Genomic DNA, 20971 nt, shown 5'->3' with positions numbered 1-20971 from the left:
CTGTCTCTGCCCTGCTGAGCCGCCAAAAGTCCCATTCTGCAAACGGTGCTGCACCAGTTGAGTAGTCCTCGACTTACGACCGGTTGAGTAGTCCTCGACTTATGACCGGTTGGGGGTCGTGGCATTAAAAAGGTTGAGAACCACTGGGTTAGAATGTTTTTAGCTGAGTATTGGGCAAGCCAGCCTGTTAAGTGAGTTCATCGTTCAGTCTATGTACAAATCTAGCAAAAGGGTTTAATTAGTTATCAGGTTAAGTGTTGGTGCATGCAGCCACTGAGTTCTTTAAACATGAAGCCCTCTAGGATTCAGATATCCGTGTTCAAGGAATTCACATTTCCCTTGGAGATTGAATCCATTATGCCTTTCTACTTTAGTCATCGGCACCCAGCAGAAGACTTGATGATGTCATAGCTCATCATGGTGTGTCATTGTGCAACTCCTCCACTTTCTGATGTAGTGACATTGGGCACCCAGGTGCTGTCACCTGGGGGGGGGGGAAATCATGATCAACCCTTCTATATTCCTCCCCCTAGATTGATTATTAATTCTACTAAGACAGAAGGTCTCAGATTGTACTCTGTAAGAAAATTATGGTCTAATACGTCAAGCCATTCTTCCCACTTCTGGGCCAGGCTGGGAAGTCCAATAATCGTGGTTCTTGGTCATCCTCTATCCACTCAGCAACGTGGAATTAATTTGACATTTTAAAAATGAGATTTTGTGGAAGTGTATCTGAAATGAGGCTTGCCTCGTTTCAATTTTTCTCCCCAAAAAAGGTCAGCACTTGATTCTCATTCTTGTCTTCGGAATGAAAACTCCCAGGTGACAAGAAACATTTTCCTAAAATGAGTGAGTCAGCCTCAGGTGCATGATTCTGTATTTAATGCTCCTACATTCTCCATTACTCAACCATAAATATACAAATTGCTGTTAGCTAATGGTGGAAGCAGCCTATTATGAAAAAATGTCAGATTTAAAGTCTTGACTGCTAACTAGCTTTAGAAAGCTGACTTGGTGCAAAGCTGCATGAATCTGGACATCTTGGATCTTCTTAATGTGTTGGACTCTTAATGCCTATCGGGGCCACTAGCAAGGGACTGGGGGAGTCTTAGTCCCGAACACACCCTAGACTAGGGGTCCTCAACCTTGGCGACTTTAAGACTTATGGACTTCAACTCCCAGAATTCCTTAGCCAGCAAAGCTGGCTGAGGAATTCTGGGAGTTGAAGTCCACAAGTCTTAAATTGCCATGGTTGAGGACCCCTGCCCTAGACCCCATCCTCGCCCGTCCGCTGCCATACCTCTGCAACAATGCAGGGAAAGATTTCTCCAAATGGCTTTTTCTGATGGACTACAGCCATTTCTCCTGGGCTGATGGGGAAAGCCAATCTGGTTGCATCAAAAGCTTGGGAAACCCAACAACCGAAATGTTGACTTAATGGCCGGTTCCCTCCCTCTGTCCCTCTGGATATGGGCAATCACTCGAGGCATTTAATGAAGTTATTTTAGCGGGCGTTACATGGCACTCCAGCAATCCAGTTGCTGGGCCCAGAGGGGTTTTGGATGGCAGCCTAAATCCACCCTTCCCAGGACGAAATAAATGCAGCTGCCCAGGCAAGTCGCCGGAGAGAGCATTGCGGCTCTGGAAGGGAGGACCATGGAGATCCTCAGCATTCAGCAGTTGGTAAGGCTGAGAAGAATTGGGCTGGGTGGGTGGGTGGGGGGGAACTGCAGATAATAAAGCATGTGGTTGGGAGAGAGAGAGAGAGAGAGAGATGTGGATGGATGGATGGATGGATGTGGATGGATAGATATGGATGGATAGATGATAGATGATAAATAGATTAGATAGATAGATAGATAGATAGATAGATAGATAGATAGATGATAAATAGATAGATAGATAGATAGATAGATAGATAGATAGATAGATAGATAGGTAGCTAGATAGATATGGATGGATAGATGATGGTAGATAGGTAGATGTGGATGGATGGATAGATAGAGATGGATGGATGGATGGATATGGATGGATCAGATAGATAGATAGATAGATAGATAGATAGATAGATAGATAGATAGATAGATAGCCTTGTCATTTTTTACTGTGGGCACAGTGGCATTTTTACTGTGGGCACAGTGGCACACATTAAAAATGAAATTTAGTTGTTTGCGCTCAAAGTGTACACATATAACACATATTTAAACATACTATATACAGCATATGTATAGACTTACACCCTTACCTATAACATGACAAACAATTGAGGGAATTGGGTATGTTTAATTTAACAAAGAGAAAAATTAGGGGTGACGTGATAGCTACCTTCCAATGCTTGAAGGGCTGTCACAGGGAAGAAGGGGTCAAGCTATTCTCCAAAGGGCAGGGCAAGAAACGATGGGTGGAAGCTCATTAAAGAGGGATCCAACCTAGAACTAAGGAGAAATTTCCCGACAAAACAATAAATCAATGGAACAACTTATCTCCGGAATTGTGAGTGCTCCATTGCTAGAGATCTTCAGGAAAAGATAGGACAGCCATTTGTCTGGGATACAATAAGGTCTCCTGCCCTGAACTAGAGGTTGGACCTGAAGGCCTTCAAGGTCTTTTCCAACCCTCTTATTCTATGTTCTAATCCAGTCCAAGACAGCCTCTTTGAGTTTGGGTAAGCAAAGCAGGTTGGACCTGATGGAAGAGTGGCCCACTTGTAGATCAAATCATAAAGATGTTATGAGGGGAGAATGCAGAGAACTCTGGGATGGGTCTTTACATCCCTCAGGCCAATTAAACTTCTGATGTCTGCTTTTGCATCACATTCGTAGGAATTTGATTAATTCAAACTCTTGATTCCATCCACTCCCCCACCCCATTGATGAATGTGAAACCAGCTCGGCTTGGTTCCATGTGTTGTATGAACCTAGAAAAATGAGCTCATGAGAAAGCTGGTTAAATATGTGATCCGAATGCAGGCAGACTCTACTCAAATTTCATTTTTTGTTTTCCAGCGGGGATCTTTTTGAAAAAAACAAAGATTGCCTCTCACATAGAAACCTCTGTGTTTTTCTCTGTGCCAATTTAGCTGATGTGTGCAGGCACTAAATTCTTCCATAGTCAGGGAAAGCCAGCGTGTATAGGGAACGGACCAGAAACTGGGTCATTTCATTAACCGGAGCAAATCTCCGCCTTGGGCCAGGAAGAGAGCAAAATTTCTCACCAAAACTTGAAAGGGAAATTAAGAATAACATCACAAATATACAGCACTATGCAACTCATCAGCATTCAAGGCTGACAAAGCATGCTTCTGAAAACTTACGGATTGAAATTTCAGAATCCTTTTTAAACGTTTCTGTTTAATCTTACAATGTTTCAGCTCTCCTGCACTGAGCTGAGATCTGGATCTGCATAAAATGTGTGGGGTATTTTAACTTAGCATATGATGGATCCATTTTCTAGCTGGTAATGAATCATATTTTTGCCAGTAGCAAGTGATGAATAACCATGATGAATAATGTATAATAAATGTTGCGTAAAATATAATCATATATTCATCACCGGTTCAACATGCTTTCTCAAACTTTTGACTAAGATCAATGTTGTGATAGTTAGACCTGGTTATCAACTTGGTCCACTTGTTTGCAGAGCTTTGGGTTGTCTGAATCCATCTCCTCAAATGACATACATGAGTTTATACAATTCTAAACTAGGGTCCTATAGAATGGTAGCTTGTAGCCCAGTGTTTGTGAGAACATTATCCATTTGACACAGACTGTTGTATGAAACAACCAGAATACCGGTTGTTTATTGGAATGGATGTGACACACACTGTGAATAGCAATTTTCTTGTCCTGGATTTGAGGTGTCACGTGTTAATATGAACCCATGCTCCATTTCTGATCCATCTTTTCTCCCAGAGTTGAATGTTCTCTGAATAGAAATATGGGATATAAGTTGAATCAATAATTTGAAAGAGGACTTCATAGATGTGTCTTTGTGGTGCCCGGAGGCAAGTTCTTGAAGAGCTGTGAGCTACAGAAGATGAATCAGCCAAGTTTTCACTCCCAGGAGCAGATATGTTTATCTGCCTGCACAACGTGTGATGTTCTTTTTTTAAAACCAAACTCGCAACCATAATCTTCCTGCTGTTTTCGGTTCTGCCTTGTTCGCTAGATGGGCTCTTCTAACATGGTAGATTAGACTGAAATAGGAGAAATTGTTTCTGGTTCAGCATATTAGAAAAAGTCCATCTAAGTCATCACGTGTGTGAACCAGGCCATTCTGTTAAATCAGAAAACAGGATGATTGATTGGTGCCGGGATAGGATGTTCTGTAGACCTGACAACCGTGGTTTAGGGCAGTCTTTCTCAACCTTAGCAATGTGTGGACTTCATGCAGGCTAGGAATTCTAGAAGTTGAAGTCCACACATCTTGAGGTTGCTAATTTGACAATTACAGGCTTAGGAGTTGTCCTGTGCACACTTTGGGACACTGAGCAACGTGTGGCTGAGATTTGATGCACTACGCCAGGGGTAGGCAACCTTGGCTCTTTTATGACTCGTGGACTTCAACTCCCAGAATTCCTGAGCCAGCCATGCTGAGGAGAAATGGAGAGGTTTCCAAACTGAGCCATGTTGGCTCAGGAATTCTGAGAGTTGAAGTCCACAAGTCATGAAGTTTCCCCTATGCTGGCTGAGGAATGCTGGGAGTTCAAGTCCACGAGTCATAAAAGAGCCAAGGTTGCCTACACCTGCCCTACCGCCCTTCTTGGCTTTTTTCTCATGTATCAATACCGTTTTTTTCCATGATTTTTTTGTCCACTGACACTTATCAGCTTAACAGTTAGAAATATGGAGGAGCCTTTGACATTCTCAGCCTCGGACTGGTCAGTTTTCCTGCCCTGAATGATAACAATCCATCCAATATTCCTTCCATATTTTGGGACGGTCTCCTTCTAGGTGGCGAGGCTGTGGGGTTTCCCTGTCCCCCTTTTAAAAAGCTCCTGATGCCTCATGAACTCTGCCAAGAAGAGAGCTGCAGATTGGGGGGAAATAGTCAAGAAAGTCTCTGCCTTAGAAAGAGCGAAGACTCTACAGCACAATAAGCGATAAGAAAGGGCTGCAGGAGATGAGCCCAGTTGTTGCTGTGGTATCAATAAAGAGCTGGCTCTCGGCTCCCCCATCCCACCCCTTCCTCAATCTTCACTTGGCACGGAGCACCCGAGAAAGCAGAAACAAGCTGTTCCAATTTAGGTTGATCCACCAATTCCCACGCTTCAAGATTCCTGATTCCCAATACAATAGCACTATGTCAGGAATCAGAAGCCTCCAGTCCTTAAGCCTAATCCGGCATAATGGATTGTTTGGCCCACAAGGCCTCTCTGGAATGATGAGTAGCATGGCTGTGATTTTGTTACCCAGTGGTGTTCAAAAGACTTTTCCTCTCTACATCAAGTAAGTGGAAATGTAATTTGATGGAGAGAAGTCTTGGGTCTTGTTGTTTCTTCAGTTGGCTGGCCTTCACCACACCCCAGAAAACCCTCTGAACGTTTCATAGGTATCAACGGAGGAGAGAGATTCTCCCCAAAACATCAACAAATCCATTCCTGGCCTTGAGACAGCAGGGGTCTTATTTTGGTGGCTGCCTCAGGCCAAAAACTTGCTTGCCCTCTTATAAAAACCAGTCAAGATTCCTAGGAGTTTGTTAGCCTAAGAAGGAAGGAAGCAAAGAAGCAGGTTGACCGTCTTGTGGTGTCTGGAATTCCCCAGGAGAGCAGTGGAGACATTCCTTGGCTGCTTGGCCTGAGAAGGTGGGAATGCCAAGATGGGATCAGATTTCTGTGGCAATGAGGTTGAGGACTCCTGTACCCTGAGCGAGGGGCTGCTTCAGCTGGTTCATTTCAGAAGACCTTTCCAGGGAGAAGTGCTCAACTTGAGTTCCGGGGCCCCCCATTGGTCCCTAAAAAGGCCCTTCCCTAGTTGTGTTCTCTAATGAGACAGAAAGCGATTGAACACAGGATGGCTGTCTTAACGTAAAGCAAGCAGATTGGCGGGTTTTGCACACTTAACCCAGTTACTGAATAAGCCTGTTTTCTGGGTTTGCCCAGTACAGTGGATTATAAATGAACCAAGCGGGCTGATTTTTCCAACAGGCTAAACCAATTCTGGGAATTGAAGTCCACGAGTCATAAAAGAGCCAAGGTTGACTACCCCTGCTCTGATGGATCCTGCCCTGGGCAGAGGCTGTACTGGGTGAGCTGCAGGGCTCCTTTCCCTTCAAACTAGTGGAGTGAGGGATCCCAGGGGATCTTTCCCCAGGCAACAGAGAGGATTTGGGACCCACTCTGGCGCCTGGCTGTCTCTAGCTGCCCTTTGGCAACCCCTACTGGAAATGTGACCGGGCACTGACACCACGTTGTGTTTTTGCAGAGTGTCACACCCCGAGGTCTGTGTATAAATAGAAGTTGCTTCATCTGGGGCAGGAGGCACTGCGGCATGGGAGGCATGTCAGAGCTGGATCTGGCACTCTTCCCCCAGTGAGGGAGGGGCACGGCTTTCATGGGTTGGCACTTTGCAGACACCACATGCCTTGGCCAAGGGGGCAGCTGGGTGAAGGGAAGGAGAGGAGGGCTCAGGGGAAATGGGCTATGGCGTTCCATCATCTGTCCTGAAAGCCAGGAACCCAACGGAGAACTGGGGTTTCATAGGATCCTCCCATCTTAGGGTTGGAAGGACAAGACGTATTCAGTGCAGGGATCCAAATCCAGTTCTCTCCAGATGTTCTGTTCCGCTTCTGCTTGATCCCCTCCAGTGAAGGGAAGACACCCTCCCTAGCCATTGCCCCGCATCCCTTATTTTTAGGAGGTTCTCCCCTCCCCCCCCCAGAAAATTAGTTGGAACTTATCTCCCCTGCTGCAATTTAAATACATTATTCTGAGGGTCTTGCTCTTTGGAACCAGCGAAGGGGGCTTGACTCCCTTCTCTTGGCCAACTTTTTAGGTATTTGAAAATGCCAGCAAATTCCCTTCCATCTTCTGCAGTGTGAGTGCGTCCAGCTCTCTTCATAAGAACTGTTTTCTAGCTCTCTGGCTGTCTTGGTTGATTTTTTTTCCTGAACCTCTTCCAGCCTGTGAAATCTTGGAGAGCAATCCTCTACCCAGGGCAGTATCACACTTCAAAGCCTCCCCAAGAGATGGCTGTCCATCATCTTCTTGAACATCTCCACCACTCCTCCAGACCCTCATCCAACTGCTCTTCCGTCGTCACATCCCCATGATTAGGGTCATTCTTCCATATCTTGCTCTCTGGGAGACGCAGGTTGCTCCCCTTCTGGGGGGGACACCTTTTCAGGTGAGGGGGTCCTTGGGGCTCTCTGAGCTTGGTGGTTTTCTTGCAGACATTTCATTACCCAAACTAGGTAACATCTGGAAACGTCTGCAAGAAAACCACCAAGCTCAGAGAGCACCTTGGATCCTTGAGCTAGAAATATTCTCCCTTATTGATACCTTTTCAGGTTTTTGGAGAGGGTGAGCATATCCCACTCTCAAAATCTCAAAATCAAACCCACCCAGGTTTCTCCTGATTAGTTTCCCGTCTGTTGCTTGTTCCAGGTGGGTGAGAAGGAATTTTTTTCATGGTGCCTAGAACTGGATCCATCCCATCTCTTCCATTCAGACTCTGCCCATCTCCAACCTCGTGCCTTCTAAAGGAAGTAGATTCCAGCCACCATGCTCACCAACCCGACAAATTATTCCCCAAGGTGAAGGGCATTGGAATCCAACCCGGGGTGAATACTTGGATCAGAGCCACCCCCGTTTCTCCCGCCTGAGATCCAGACGCATCTGTGCTTGTTTATTTCGACAATTTATATCTGGCTATTCCACAACAAGGCACATACCCAGCAGATGACAAAGCTGGAGTTTGATTTAAAACACAATTAAAATAACATGACAAAGCAATCAACCAGAAATAATTCATAAGCTGCTGTCACTTTAAAAATGCATGAGGAGCCAGAATTAAAATAATAACAAAATGTTGATGGAATTGTTTTCTCATCTCATCTCAATGCAACCAGGGAAAGAAAAGCTGTAAATGGAATGCTTAACACAACCCCCCTTTCCTATTGCTGTCATGCCATTGCCAGCGTTGGCAGGTAGACTTCGCCTGAATCTGGAGGTTTTGTTAGGCTGTGGTGTGACTATGCCCAAATTTTTCTCTGCAATGATTTTTTGCGATTTCTCTTTAAACCAGCTAAACAAGGGCTTGTGGTTAAGCCGAGTATTAACATTTGTCCCTCATTTTTTTGTTCAAGTATCTCCCTAAAAAGAACAGTTTAATCCACTGCATCAAATGTCTGGATCAAGCCGTTCAACCTGTTAATTTTTTTAACCTTAATTTTATGTTATTCGTGGTGATGATCTGCACATTCTGAGTAACGGCACCATTTCGATAATCAGGCAAATGTGTCATTTGCATATCGGCAGACGATATGGATGGATGCAAATGTCGTTTGGGATTTCACAGACACCTTTTGCTCTCCAATTAGTTTGCTTGAATCACTTGCATCTTACAAGAAATAGAACATGTTGCTGCTGTTTCTGATTAAGTGCCACTTGGTATGCCTTGTTTTCACACAACACCACAAACTGGGTCAGATAAAAGACCTACCAAGCATATTTGCTGACTTTGAGTAGTGTTAATTTCGATGTGAATGAATTAATTCAGTAATGAGCTAGGAATCCTTCCTTCCTTCCTTCCTTCCTTCCTTCCTTCCTTCCTTCCTTCCTTCCTTCCTTCCTTCCTTCCTTCCTTCCTTCCTTCCTTCCTTCCTTCCAAGTCATAGTTGTCCCAAAACTGCTTTTTCAAGAGGCAACTGGAACCTTCTTTGTTTTTCCTTGAAGCTTCTTGGATGAGAAGCAAAAATCTCTTCAAGGCAAAACAGTGGCTGCTTGAAAAAGCACCTTTGGGATGCCTTCCTAGTTGCCTTTTAAATTTAGAGTGAGCCTCAGTGTCTGGATTCCACTTCTAGAATTTCCATTTCCATATGCATTTTTCTTTCTTCAAGAATATTGCAAAGAAGTAACTACAACAACCCATCAAGAAAGCAATATTAAAAGAACTGCTAATAGGGCAGCAGAGCTTGAAGAATAAACACGCGTTAGCTCAAGAACTAAACCAATTGTATTGCCAAAACATTATTTTAACATGATGGACCTCCTGCGGTGGCTGATGAGTTAATTAGATAGCCAGAAGTAGAGCACGAACAAGGGGGCATCTGTTAAAATTTGTAACCTGCCTCTTCCTCACAAAGTGCACCTTCCCATTCTACCCCCCCCCCCAACACACACACACTTTCCAACTGCTGCGTTCTATTTCTATTTTCTGGCTCGGCTCCCATGTCATCTATTTGAAGAAACAAATCACCTCTTTTTTTATTAAGGCTGTCAATATTTTGTTTTTATTTCTGCAAACTTCTGGGTTCCTTCTATTAGATCCACACCTCCTTGCCTCCCAGCAGTTCCCCCCTTTGGGGCATAAATGCATTTGAAGGCCTCACACGACCCAGAGCGTCCTTCTTATGACTGGTTTCCTCTCCGGTCTCCTTCCGTAGGTAAGTGAGGAACGGCGCGAAGAGAAAGTTGGCTGTTTCGCAGCAAGGGCGAGAGGCGCAGCCTGGGCAGCTGAACGGTGGCGTTCAGGTCCAGCTGCACCCTGGTGGGAATCGGTGGAAAGAGAGAAGCAGAAAGCGGAAGACGAGAAGAAGAAAAAGGTGAGCCGCTTGCTGAGTTTCTGTAAAAGTTGTAGAAAGGTGGGGATGCAGGATGTCAACGCTGCTAACATCAAATGTTCTTGCTTTGACAATATATGAAGATGCAACCAATTTCCCCTTGTGTGTTACTTTTAGAGTTAGAATTAGATGATACTGGGGGTGGGGAGGAGGAAGAAGGTGTATGGGACTTAGTTAGACATAACAACATCATAGTAGAGTGTTTTTTAAGGTGATTTGAAATAAGAGATGATAAGAAATGGTGGATTGAAGAACTGGGGGGAAGGCCTGCATTTCAAACTAATTGGAGAATGTGATTTATGACTGTTAATTAGAGGAGGGAATTATGCTTTGATACTACGTGTTTAGGGGAGGAGAATTCAGATTATGGCTTCAACCATGTAAGTGCCGATGCCATGCAACTTGAATAAAGATTCTTTAAGGTAAACAATGCCTCAAAGTTCTTTGGAGAGTTTCATCTGTCGGAACCATGACACAGGAATTCGGTACTAGCCAAGTGGAAAGGATATGGGAGGGGGGACCCAAAGTACCCATGCTTAAGTTCTGTTTGTATCAGAAGGACCAGAGGCCAATTTTGGCTGACTTTCAAAGTTTGTTAACATGGCCTTTAACCACAAAATAGCATTTCTGCCCAAAAGGTTACGGACCTCTGTTCTAGATATTTGCAGCTCGGATCTGGTGTCCTGACTTAACAACCGTGCAATGAGCTTAATTATTTCTCACAATACCCGCCATCATCTTTTCCAGCTTGAGGCCCTCAATCATGCCAGGTTGAAGATTGACACCTTGGAAGACTTGGCGGCCATTGTCAAGCGTCACAAGCAGAAGAAGACATGTAAGAAAGTGGTCCTCCCCAAACCGCAGGAGCCAGAAATTATTGTGAGTATTCTGGAGGATTTCCTCAAAAGTGTAAAACCTGGGCAGGGCATCTTCAGCTTGTTTGAGAAGGAGTCAGGCTGCCCTGAAAGCTCCAAGCATCCATCTCCGAGATGAAATTAGATTTGGCTGTGTCCAGAGACAGCTTAGAGCACCCCGATCAGACCCCGCCAAGAGCTAAAAATGGCGTTGCTTGTCAGAGTTCAGAAGTGGTACTTTTGGGGGGCAACTGGTCCCCTCTCCTGGTGCAATCTCCCCTCATATGCAGTGGGCCCCACCCTGCTTGCCTCTACAAAACTTGGCTTTTCCCCAGTGCTTTGAGGCCTGTGGGCCACTCTTATCTAGGCATGGCCAGGTAGAGTCACCTGGCCTTATGGTCCACTCCAGGTCCCAATTTACAAGCACAATCGGGACCAGAATTTTTCATTTTTCTATGCAAGCAGGCTTTTAAAGGAGTTGAGCCTGATTTTATGACTTTTTTTGCCCTGGCTTTAAGTCAATCACTGGAGTGAGTCACTAAGTGAGTCACATGGTTGTTAAGTAAATCTGAATGTCCCCATTGGCTCAGCTCGTCAGAACCTCGCAGGAAAGGCGGCAAATGGCAGTCACGTGACCCTGGGCCACTGGAGCCATCGTAAATAGCTGCCCGTTGTCAGGTGCTCAGATTTTGGTCACCTGAGCGCGGTGACGCCATGACAGTTGCGCAAGGACAGGTCATAAGTCACCTTGTCCAGTGCTGTTGCAACTTCGAATAGTCACTAAGCGAACGGTTGTAAGTTGGGGACTAGCTGGACTTTCTGGCTGCAATTCCAGAGGAAACAAATATTATCAGAGCGGGGGGGGGGGAGCCGCTGAGATCCGGAGTTTCAGGAGATTCTCCAGTTCTCTTTTAAAACGGGCTCAGTCGCCGAGATTTTTCCCCTATCTGATGACAGAAAAATCCAATTTAAATGCTTTTTTTAATTGGTGGCAAATCTCCAAAGGTCTACGAGTTTGAAGATGGAGATAAGGAGAGCCACATCTCTTTATACCTATTTTCCCAGATTAAGTACAATTCCATCTCCTGGGTTTGGGGGTCTTTCCTCCGCATGTTTTCCAGCTCTTTCTCTTCTTTCACCGTAAACATTCCTTTAGAAGGCATTGAATAGACACGTATACATTTCTTTTGCGTCTTTGCTCTCATTTGCTCATTCATCTAGCAGCACTATTTTGTAAGTCAGTCAGTCTCCGGGGAAGCCTCTATTTCTGGAAAAGTCAAATGAAAAAAAGGATGGTGGATAAAAAAAAAAAAGAAAACTTGCAATGAGAAGATAAAATTATCCTTCTCCTTCTGCTTCTTTATATAAAACATAAAGACTTCTTCGTGTCCGTGATGTTTCCTTGGCAACAAGATGAAGGTAGATTGCCATTCTCAATAAAAGGAATAACGGAATAACGGAGTTGGAAGGGACCTTGGAGGTTCTTTAGTCCAACCCCCTGTTCAAGCAGAAGACCCTATAACATCCCAGACAATTGGCTCTCCCGTCTCTTCTCAAAAGCCTCCAATGATGGGAGCGTCCACAACTTCTGGAGGCAAGCTATTCCACTGGTTAATGGTTCTAACTGTCAGGAAGTTTCTCCTTAGTTCTAGACTGCTCCTCTCCTTGATTAGTTTCCATCTGTTGCTTCTTGTCCTGCCTTCAAGTTCAGGTTTTTGGAGAATAGGTTGACCCCCCCCTCTTTTTTGTGGCAGCCCCTCAAATATTGAACACTACTACCCTGTCATTCCTAGTCCTTCTTTTCACTCGACGTACCCAATTCCTGCAACTGTTCTTCATATGCTTCCAGTCCTCTAATCAACTTTGCTGCTCTTCTCTGCACTCTTACCAGACTCTCAACACCTTTTTAATAATATGGTGACCAAAACGGGATGCAATATTCTAAGTATGGGCTTACTAAGGCTTTTAAGCACCCCAAAAAACAAATCTGAGCAACTTCCATCTTTTCTTTTCTTAGATAGAATCGGTGGAGCCAGGGCAGTTTCTTGATGCCGCATTGGACAACCAGATTCTTGTTGTCAACAAATATCTAGCGGACGGCGGAGACCCCAATACCCATGACAAGGTATGGTGGGGTCACCGAGGAGCACCCGCCCTGCCATTTGCAAAGGGACTGACATTTCATCCGAAATCTGCATGATGATTCAAACAAAGGAAGGGTGGGGGAAACAGATCCCAAGTCGTTTTAGACAGCTGGAATTTGAAATCCAAAGCGGTGCTGCAATTTCGTATTCGTATTTTATATATTTTAATATTCCTTTTATATTTATAGTTTATATTTATAGAACAGGTTCTACAGGGTCATAAAAAGGGAGTTTAGTGATACACCAGGGCATCTGAATGAATGGGGGCAGAAAATTGGGTGGTTTTTTTTTTTTTCCTCTTTCTGAACTATGCATCCAAAATTTTGCCTTTTTGAAGCGATTTTCTGCCAGTTGAGCTGGTCTCATTAAAGTAGCACGGTATTCAAGCGCCACCTGCTGGCCACCAAGTGCATTGACTGTGCCACATCTGTAGACCAGATGTCTATGGAGATTCTCAAGTCATCCAGGTTGTGGTTGTTCCAAAGGTGCTTTTTCAGGAGGCAACTGACTTTGATTTTCTTTGAAGATATTGCACTTCTCATCTAAGAAGCTTCTTCAGCTCTGACTAGATGGTGGGGAATGGAAGGATTTATATTCCTTTGAGACAGCTGGTCATTGGCATTCTTTTAGAGAGTCGTTCAGGCCACCTGGAGGTTTATCTGTGTCCTCAAGGTCCCGAGTAGTGCATATGGGTGTGGCTCCAGACACAAAGGCTCCACACACCAGACCAGAGTGGTGGGAAATCCAGGCTGGAGAATTCTCCCAAAGCAATAACCTTCTCATTTTGCTCTGCCACAGTTCCAATGCACAGCCCTGCACCGAGCCTGTTTGCGGGGCCACAAAGAGATCGTGGACAAGCTGCTGGAAGCAGGCGCCAAGCTGGAGCCAAGAGACATGGTGAGCCTTGATTGATGGCTTATAAATCCCCCATCCCAGAGTTGCTGAGATCCCGGAGTGCTGAGGTTGCAGAGAATATGGGGCGTTCTGTACAAAGCGAGCATCGCTTTCTCTCCTTGCCTGCATCCCTTCCTCTGAAATAGGAGGGCTGGGTCCCTGGTTTGTCAGCCTTCCCAACCTGGTGTCAGCCTCCCCCAATTTCCTTACTGGCAGGAAATAATAGTTCAACAGATGCAGCACTCACAGGTTGTGGAAAGCTAGTTAAAGCATGCCAAAGATTGAACACCCATTTGCCTTTGGATTGTTGTTAGTTGCAAAGTCGTGTCTGACCCATCGCAACCCCATGGACAACATTCCTCCAGGCCTTCCTGTCCTCTAACATCTTCTGGAGTCCATTTAAGCTCACGCCTCCTGCTTCAGTGACTCCATCCAGCCACCTCCTTCTCTGTTGTCCCCTTCTTCTCTTGCCCTCCCTCTTTCTCCTTTGGAGTGCAGATCCCCAAATTCCTAGCTATGCTGGCAGAGGAATTGCGACCGTTGTATTCCCAGGTCCTGTCTAGAAGGCAATTTTAGGTAGTACTAGGCAGCTAATCGGCACCTTTTGATGCTTTTCCTATCCGGCTATGGAGCAGGATGACCAGCAAGTTCTCCAAATTGACTTTCTAAACGTTCCATGGGATGCATTGGGGGTCTTCTCCATTCCCTCCTAAACAGTGGAAAACTGGCCTAGGGTATTTGGAAGGTTGGAGAAGGCCCAAGAATGATCTTAGTGAGCCTCTTCTGCTTTGTTTGGCACAGCTGGAGGCAACGCCCTTGTTCTGGGCTTGCCGTGGGGGACATCTGGACATCCTCAAGGGGCTGATCAGCCGTGGAGCCAAAATTTCCACCCGGGACAAGGTAAGCAGTGGAAAGATGGGGATCTCGTTTCTTGTACCTAAACGAGCCACGTCCCACCTAGGGATTCATGGTGGACCTTTTGTTCTGGTTGCAGCTATGGAGCACCCCCTTGCACGTGGCTGTCCGGACTGGCCACTGTGACTGCGCTGAACATCTCATTGCCTGTGGAGCAAAGATCAATGCCCAAGATAAGGTGCAGGAAGTGGGGGGATGAACACAGGGGGTACCCGATCCTGGCCATCTCCAGCTCAACCTTCATTAGAGTGACGTTCTCCCAATTGTCTTTTGTGGGAGAAACATTGATAATAAGGAAACTATTTGCTTCAGTCTGAACCTTGGGTGGCCAGGACTCAGTGCTCAAAAAAAACAAACATTGCATGATGGCCAGGTTCACGTATGCCAAGACAAGGACTGGATTCTGACATCTTGCTGAACCGCCCCACCCCATCTTAAGTTAGTCAAAGGTGTAATATGAATCCAGCTTCGATAGCTATGCACCTTTAAAATTGACCCAATGATAAACTCGGTTCCTGATCAAATATAAGAGCAACGATAAGGCACCTTTGCAGGATATCAGTGGGTGATGTTGATTTCTTTGGCACTAAACATTCTTCAACCAAGCCATTGGATAGGGACCGTGGCTTGGTGCCAGAAAACCTGTCTGCATCCAGCAAAACTCAAGCTGTCAGCTTCTCCAAATCCTGGTAGGGAGAGATCTACATTGGGATTTTGGAGTACTCTGCCAGTTAAGGAGCGGATTGACACAATAAACCAAGTCTAGGTTATTAAAATGCAGGTACTTCATTTAGTAAAGCTCAACAAGGAAACTTTTTAATGGCTTAATGAGATGGGTCTGGATAAGGCTCACAGTCTGGCTGGCTTTGCTATTGTATCTCTTTGAACGGTTTGAATCCAGCGCATTAATCCATGTCTTGGTGCAGTGCATGATTCCTGACTTTCCTTACCAAGGATGCCACTCCAAGGATTGGACACGGGTCTTTTGCTGGCTGAAATTCTGAAATTTTCCAGTAGCCCCTTCCCATCTTAGAAGCAGGAGCAAGATGGAGAGGACTTCACCCACTCTTTCATTGGCTGGGTCTACAAAATAAGCTTCACCAAGCCAGTAAGGACCCACTCGATCAGCGGTGTCCCATCTTGGCAATTTTAAGGAGTTTAAGTCCACAAGTCTTAAAAGCTGCCAAGTTTGGACACCCCTGCAGTAGATGCACTTGGACTACACATTAAGCTTGGTTACTTGAGACTCGTTTTTGGTGACTTAACCTGAAACGCAAACCCAAACCCAGTCTGTTTGGTTGGTCCAGGGCAGGGGTAGGCAATCTTGGTTCTTGTATGGCTTGTGGACTTCAACACCCAGAATTCCTGAACCAGCCATGCTGACTCAGGAATTCTGGGAGTTGAAGTCCACAAGTCATAAAACAAGCCAAGCTTGTCTACCCCTGGGTTAGTCCAAAGCAGTGTGGAAGGCCAGAAAATGAGTTAATCCATAACCCAAGTTAAGTGTGTTGTATGAGCGCAGACACTCTCTCTTTCCCTGGCCAGGAAGGAGATACACCTATTCACGATGCAGTCAGGCTAGGACGATTCAAGGCGGTCAAGACCCTGCTGATGTATGGGGCAAATCTTAGCATCCAGAATGAGGTGAGCAAAAAACTCAGGATGGTGGTGGGCTGCTCTGCTGCTAATGTAGCATCTTAAATGGGGACCGAGATACTTTTTGGAAGTATCTGGAAGAATGTGAATTGACCTGACACTTTAGTGCAGGAGTAGTCATCCTTGGCTCTTTTATGACTCGTGGACTTCAATTCCCAGAATTCCTGAGCCAGCTTAGCTGGCTCAGGAATTCTGGGAATTGAAGTCCACGAGTCATAAAAGAGCCAAGGTTGCCTACCCCTGCTTTAATGCCTCTATTCATATGCATAATTTAATCCAGAGAGGTCCAACCGTGGCAACTTTAGGAAGACTTGGAGGTTGACGTCCACAAGGTCTGACATCCCTAATTTAATCCCTTAACCATTCTTCGTTGTGGGACAATTCTCTAAAAGGTCTTTCAGTGGCTGGAACCGTCACAGATAGCAAAAGAAGTCAGGTTAAATGTACCTCCGTCATATAAAGCTTTTTTTTTTTTTTAATCAAGAGTTAGTGCAAAAGTGAAAAAAAAATGGATGAAAATGTTCTGTAGCTGCCTTTCAGTTTAGTGAGAATATTTGCTGGGTTCTTTTATAGCGTTATGTTCTCTGAGCATAATGAAAAACGACCCTGCTGGATGGATAATCAGTGAATTGAGGCAGCAAAAGGAGTTGGGAGTGCTCATGCAGGCCAGGTACAGGTTAACGCCTTCTCATGAGGACTAGCATGCTGTTGAATAAGAGAAAGCAAGTTGCCAAAGGGGCTTTTTCAAAAGGCCCCCGGACTTTTGTTTTTCCCTGAAGACATTTAGCTTCTCATCCAAGAAGCGTCTTCATTTCATGAAGAGCTGGATGACTGAGAATCTCCATAGACGAGACAGAGACACAGAGAGAGCACTTGGGGGTGTTTTTTTTGGGGGGGCCCTCTACTTTGCTTCTAATTATGAGCCACTCTTGTGTCTTGGCAGGCGACGGTCACCCCAGTAGACCTGGTGAAAGACTGGCAGACAGGGATCCGGGAGACGCTGCAAACATGCGCCAACCGGCAGCAAGGCCTAGCCAGGAGCTGCTGAGAGTGTTTGTGTGTGTGTGTGCGGGGTATCTTGGGTAATGGGGTGTTGACTCTACAAGCCAGCACCCTCCCCCCCTTCCTTCACCACCCTGTGACCAATTCACCATCCTCGTCCCTGTTTTGCACCAAACTGGGCAGATTAGCCTTTCCTCTTCAATCCTGGTGTGGAGAGAACAAAAATAGTGTGTGTGTGTGGGGGGGGAGGTTTCTTACATCCCCAGCTGATGTGGGCCAGCCGGCTGGGCTCTGGAACCTCCTGCAACTTTTATCTCTTGAGATGGGAGATTTTTTTGAGCATGTAGCAAACCTGGGCAGGGGACAGCCTTGGCACCCTTGCATTCCTCCTGGCTACCAGCAGAGGGCAGCCTGGTGGGGCCTAAGTCTCCGGAGGGAAGCTCTGCCTTCCTGCCTCCAAAGTCTAGTGAGCTTAAGCATCCCGGAAGCCAGGGGGCTGCAAGGAGAAAGGCCAGAGAGAAGAGGTGAGGCTCCCCTGCCAAAACAGGCCTGATCTGAGCATCTACCAGTTAGGGATGCAGATGTTTAGGGGACTGTGAATGGCAGAGAGCCGAGCCCCACAGCTGGCTCAGCTCCAAAGGACAATGCCACTACGGCAGTCCAGCTACTCCCCGGATCTGCAGAGAAGCAAGTTCCGCATTTTAGAGGAAGCATCTGGCCTCGCTTCCGCTTCCAACCTGCCACGTATACTGGAGGGGCCTGGGCTGCAGCTCCCCTGGAAGGGGCCTCTGGTCACAGCCCTCCCCGACGCTGGGGTTGAGGGCTGGGCAGCTTTCTTCCAGAGGCGGGGAGTTCCTCAGGCCCCTGGAGGGAGGCCAGACTGGAATCCTCTTTTGAGCTTGTTACCCCCCAAAAGATGACGCTCTTCTCTGGAACGAGTCGACGTCTCCTGGTGAAGCAGGCGATAAATGTATCTCCGTCTTTTTTGGCCCACCTCTTCAGTTGGCAAAGCTGCCCAGCGGCTGCTCCCTTGTGTCACCATTTCCAGCCACTGGTGGCCTTGGGTGTCCTCCCCTCCCTTCGTTCCTTGGTACATTAAAGAGGGCGAACGTGGTGGTGCTGCTGGACAGATAGAGTTCTCCTGAAACAGCACCAGGTCTTCCAACAATTCAATGTCCTTCAACAAAAGAAGGGGCCAAATATGGCCAACAGTGCAGAGTTCGCACAGGGCCGGCTGGCCATCCTTTTGCAAGTTTCACGACGGAGTATTCCAGGGGGTGGGGGGAACACATGCCAAGCAGGCACCCCCTCCCTCTAGTAACGCCTTCGCTTGGGGGACTGGGTTCCCCCTACTGACTTCTACCTTACTTATGACTTCAAGGCCTGCCTTCAACGAACGTGCCCCAGAGCCGGGAGGGGCGTCCATGAAGCCAGCCTTGCTCTCTCAGTCTGGAACAGGACTCGTACCCTACCGGCTCTGGCGATTATTTATTTACCTATTCCCGCCCTCCCTGTCTCTCTTTTCCAGAGAAAGGGCGGCTGAGACGATTACTTGAATTTTTCAGTGCCAACTTCACTTCTTTGCATCGATTGTGACCCCCAAAGGTGTCGTAAATGATACTGTAGTCCTTTTGTCTAAGTCGGGGAGGGGGGAACTGTAGCCGCTTTATGACCAGTAGACTTCAACTCCCAGAATTCCTGAGCTAGCATGACAACTCCAAGGAACATTGGGAGTTGAAGTCCCGGATAAAGGAGCCACAGTTCCCCAGCCCTGGTCTTAAGTCATACCAGGCCACCGTGCACAGGCAATCCATCAGTCTTAGCCACCTCCCTGGCTTTGAGGTTGCTTTGCAGCGGTCTTCGGTCTTCAGTATCATCTCAGGACTTGCCCCCTCCATCCATGCCCACCACAACACCCCTCACCACAAATGGAGGGGTACGTGGGCAAGACTGGGGATGGGGGGGGGTTTCCAGAAAGAAATTCCACTTAGGAGTCGAACTGTACATTGCTAAGACTTCTGTCCCTCAAAACTCTGCGAGGGCAGTGCTGCTGTGATGTGATTTTCCTTTTGTAAATAATAAAAAGTATTTTTGTGTCTTGAAAGATGGGGAGTTGAGAGCAAGTGTGGCTGTATAACAAAAGGTCGGTCTTGAAATGGCTTTTCTAGGCTGGAACGTGACTTACCTTGAAAGAAAAATTTATTTACACCCGTTGAACAGACATTCAAGGCCCCAATTTCTGTGCAAAAGAACCCCCCCCCCCTAAAGTCCCCACCCTGTCCGTAGATTGCAAGAGTCCTCCAGTCCAAAGTTCCTGGCAACAAAATGCTACTGCAACTCCCAGAAAATTCTGGGAGTTGAAGTCCACGAGTCATAAAAGAGCCAAGGTTGCCTACCCCTGTGCTAGTATTATCAGTGAGGGAGGTTCCAGACCAGCCCAGTCTTTGCTGTGCTAGCTTTCTACCTGCGGGGTCCTGCTATTTCTCTGTGGCAAGCATTCACCATGGTTGCCTTCTTGAAATCATCTCGGACGCGTTTCTTGAAAGAACTTGCATGCCAGCCAGCAGAATTAGGAAGGAGATGCTAGTTGTTCTAATGCTTCCAAGAAAAAGGAGGAATCTGCTTTTCTACGAAGGCAGAATAAGGATCTACTCAACCTGGTTGCTGGAGGAACCCATTTTCTGGACCCCCCCCCCTTCAGTACACCAATCTGAAAAACACGCTGCGTTCGCCCCACGTGCTAAACTGCAAAAAAAAAAAATAATAATCCAAGGTTAACATTAACCTTGTTTAGCACGTTGTGCCAATGCATCAGCTAGATCTTGAGTGGACCGGGCTTCACCTGCGTGTGGCTGCACAGCCAGAGACAACATCTGCCCAGCAGTACCTCAAAGGATGATAAGGAATGAGAGACCTATTCTCTCCGGTGTGTAAGGATCCACCAGCTTCTCCTCCAACTGCTGTCTTACAGATTAACTGGGTCTAATCCTGAATACATAGCTTGGGTCTCACAATGGCCGACGGGCAAAAAAGCACATGCCAAAGGACAACCGTGCCCAAATCAGATTCTCATCCCTAGGTGTTCTTGTGGGTGGGGAGAAAAAAAATAAGCAGTGCACCTCTCCAGCATAATGTGCTTTCTAGGAAAAAAGGGGGGGAGGTGGGGTTTAACCCCATCTCGTTTTTAATCCCTGGCCCTGAATCATGACAATATTCACCTCAACTAGGGGAGAGGGAGAGAGGGATGGAGGGGGGGAGAGAGAGAGAGAGAGAGAGGGAGAGGGAGAGGGGGAGAGAGAGACTTATATACGGATGCGTAAGGATAGATAATCCCCTGGACGATACAGCTTGTGGGCATTTGACAAACAAATACCCAAACTGAACACGCAACCATTCGGACACGATCTGCTGTTGGCTGTGAAGAGGGAGAGGCTGGGAAAGGGAAGAGGATTCTCCCTGAACCCGCGGTTTCTTTATTGACTTTAAAAAAGAAGATTTGGGGGTGGGCATGTCCCAAAGGGGGGGGGGAATACTGTGTACAGCAATGAGAGGAGGAAAAGTCTCTCTGCCAAAGCCGGAGTGGAGAGCTTCTCTCGCCAGAGGGGAAAAATGGAATTGCCAGCGAGAGCTTGGGAGTGGAAATCCAAGAGGGAAGATCATCCAGGGAAAATCGGAGACCCGGTGTTCTTCCCAAGTGGGCAAAAGGGGCAGCCCCAGAAAAAGTGG

General features: G+C 46.5%; 1 protein-coding gene across 1 annotated transcript; it reads left to right on the top strand.

Annotated features, from left to right (window-relative positions):
- The first annotated feature begins 1552 nt into the window (after positions 1 to 1552).
- Positions 1553 to 19349, top strand: ANKRD23 (ankyrin repeat domain 23). The gene is made up of 9 exons (XM_039354315.1): positions 1553 to 1683; positions 9604 to 9762; positions 10528 to 10659; positions 12652 to 12759; positions 13577 to 13675; positions 14474 to 14572; positions 14667 to 14765; positions 16133 to 16231; positions 17187 to 19349. The coding sequence occupies exons 1-9, from the start codon at positions 1600 to 1602 to the stop codon at positions 17289 to 17291; spliced, it is 984 nt and encodes a 327-aa protein (XP_039210249.1). The 5' UTR covers positions 1553 to 1599; the 3' UTR covers positions 17292 to 19349.
- Positions 19350 to 20971: the final 1622 nt, after the last annotated feature.

The sequence above is a fragment of the Crotalus tigris genome, unplaced genomic scaffold (assembly GCF_016545835.1).
Source record: "Crotalus tigris isolate CLP2741 ecotype Arizona unplaced genomic scaffold, ASM1654583v1 scf7180000018549.3470463, whole genome shotgun sequence".
Lineage (NCBI taxonomy): Eukaryota > Metazoa > Chordata > Lepidosauria > Squamata > Viperidae > Crotalus > Crotalus tigris.
This window is presented reverse-complemented; position numbering and strand designations above follow the sequence as displayed.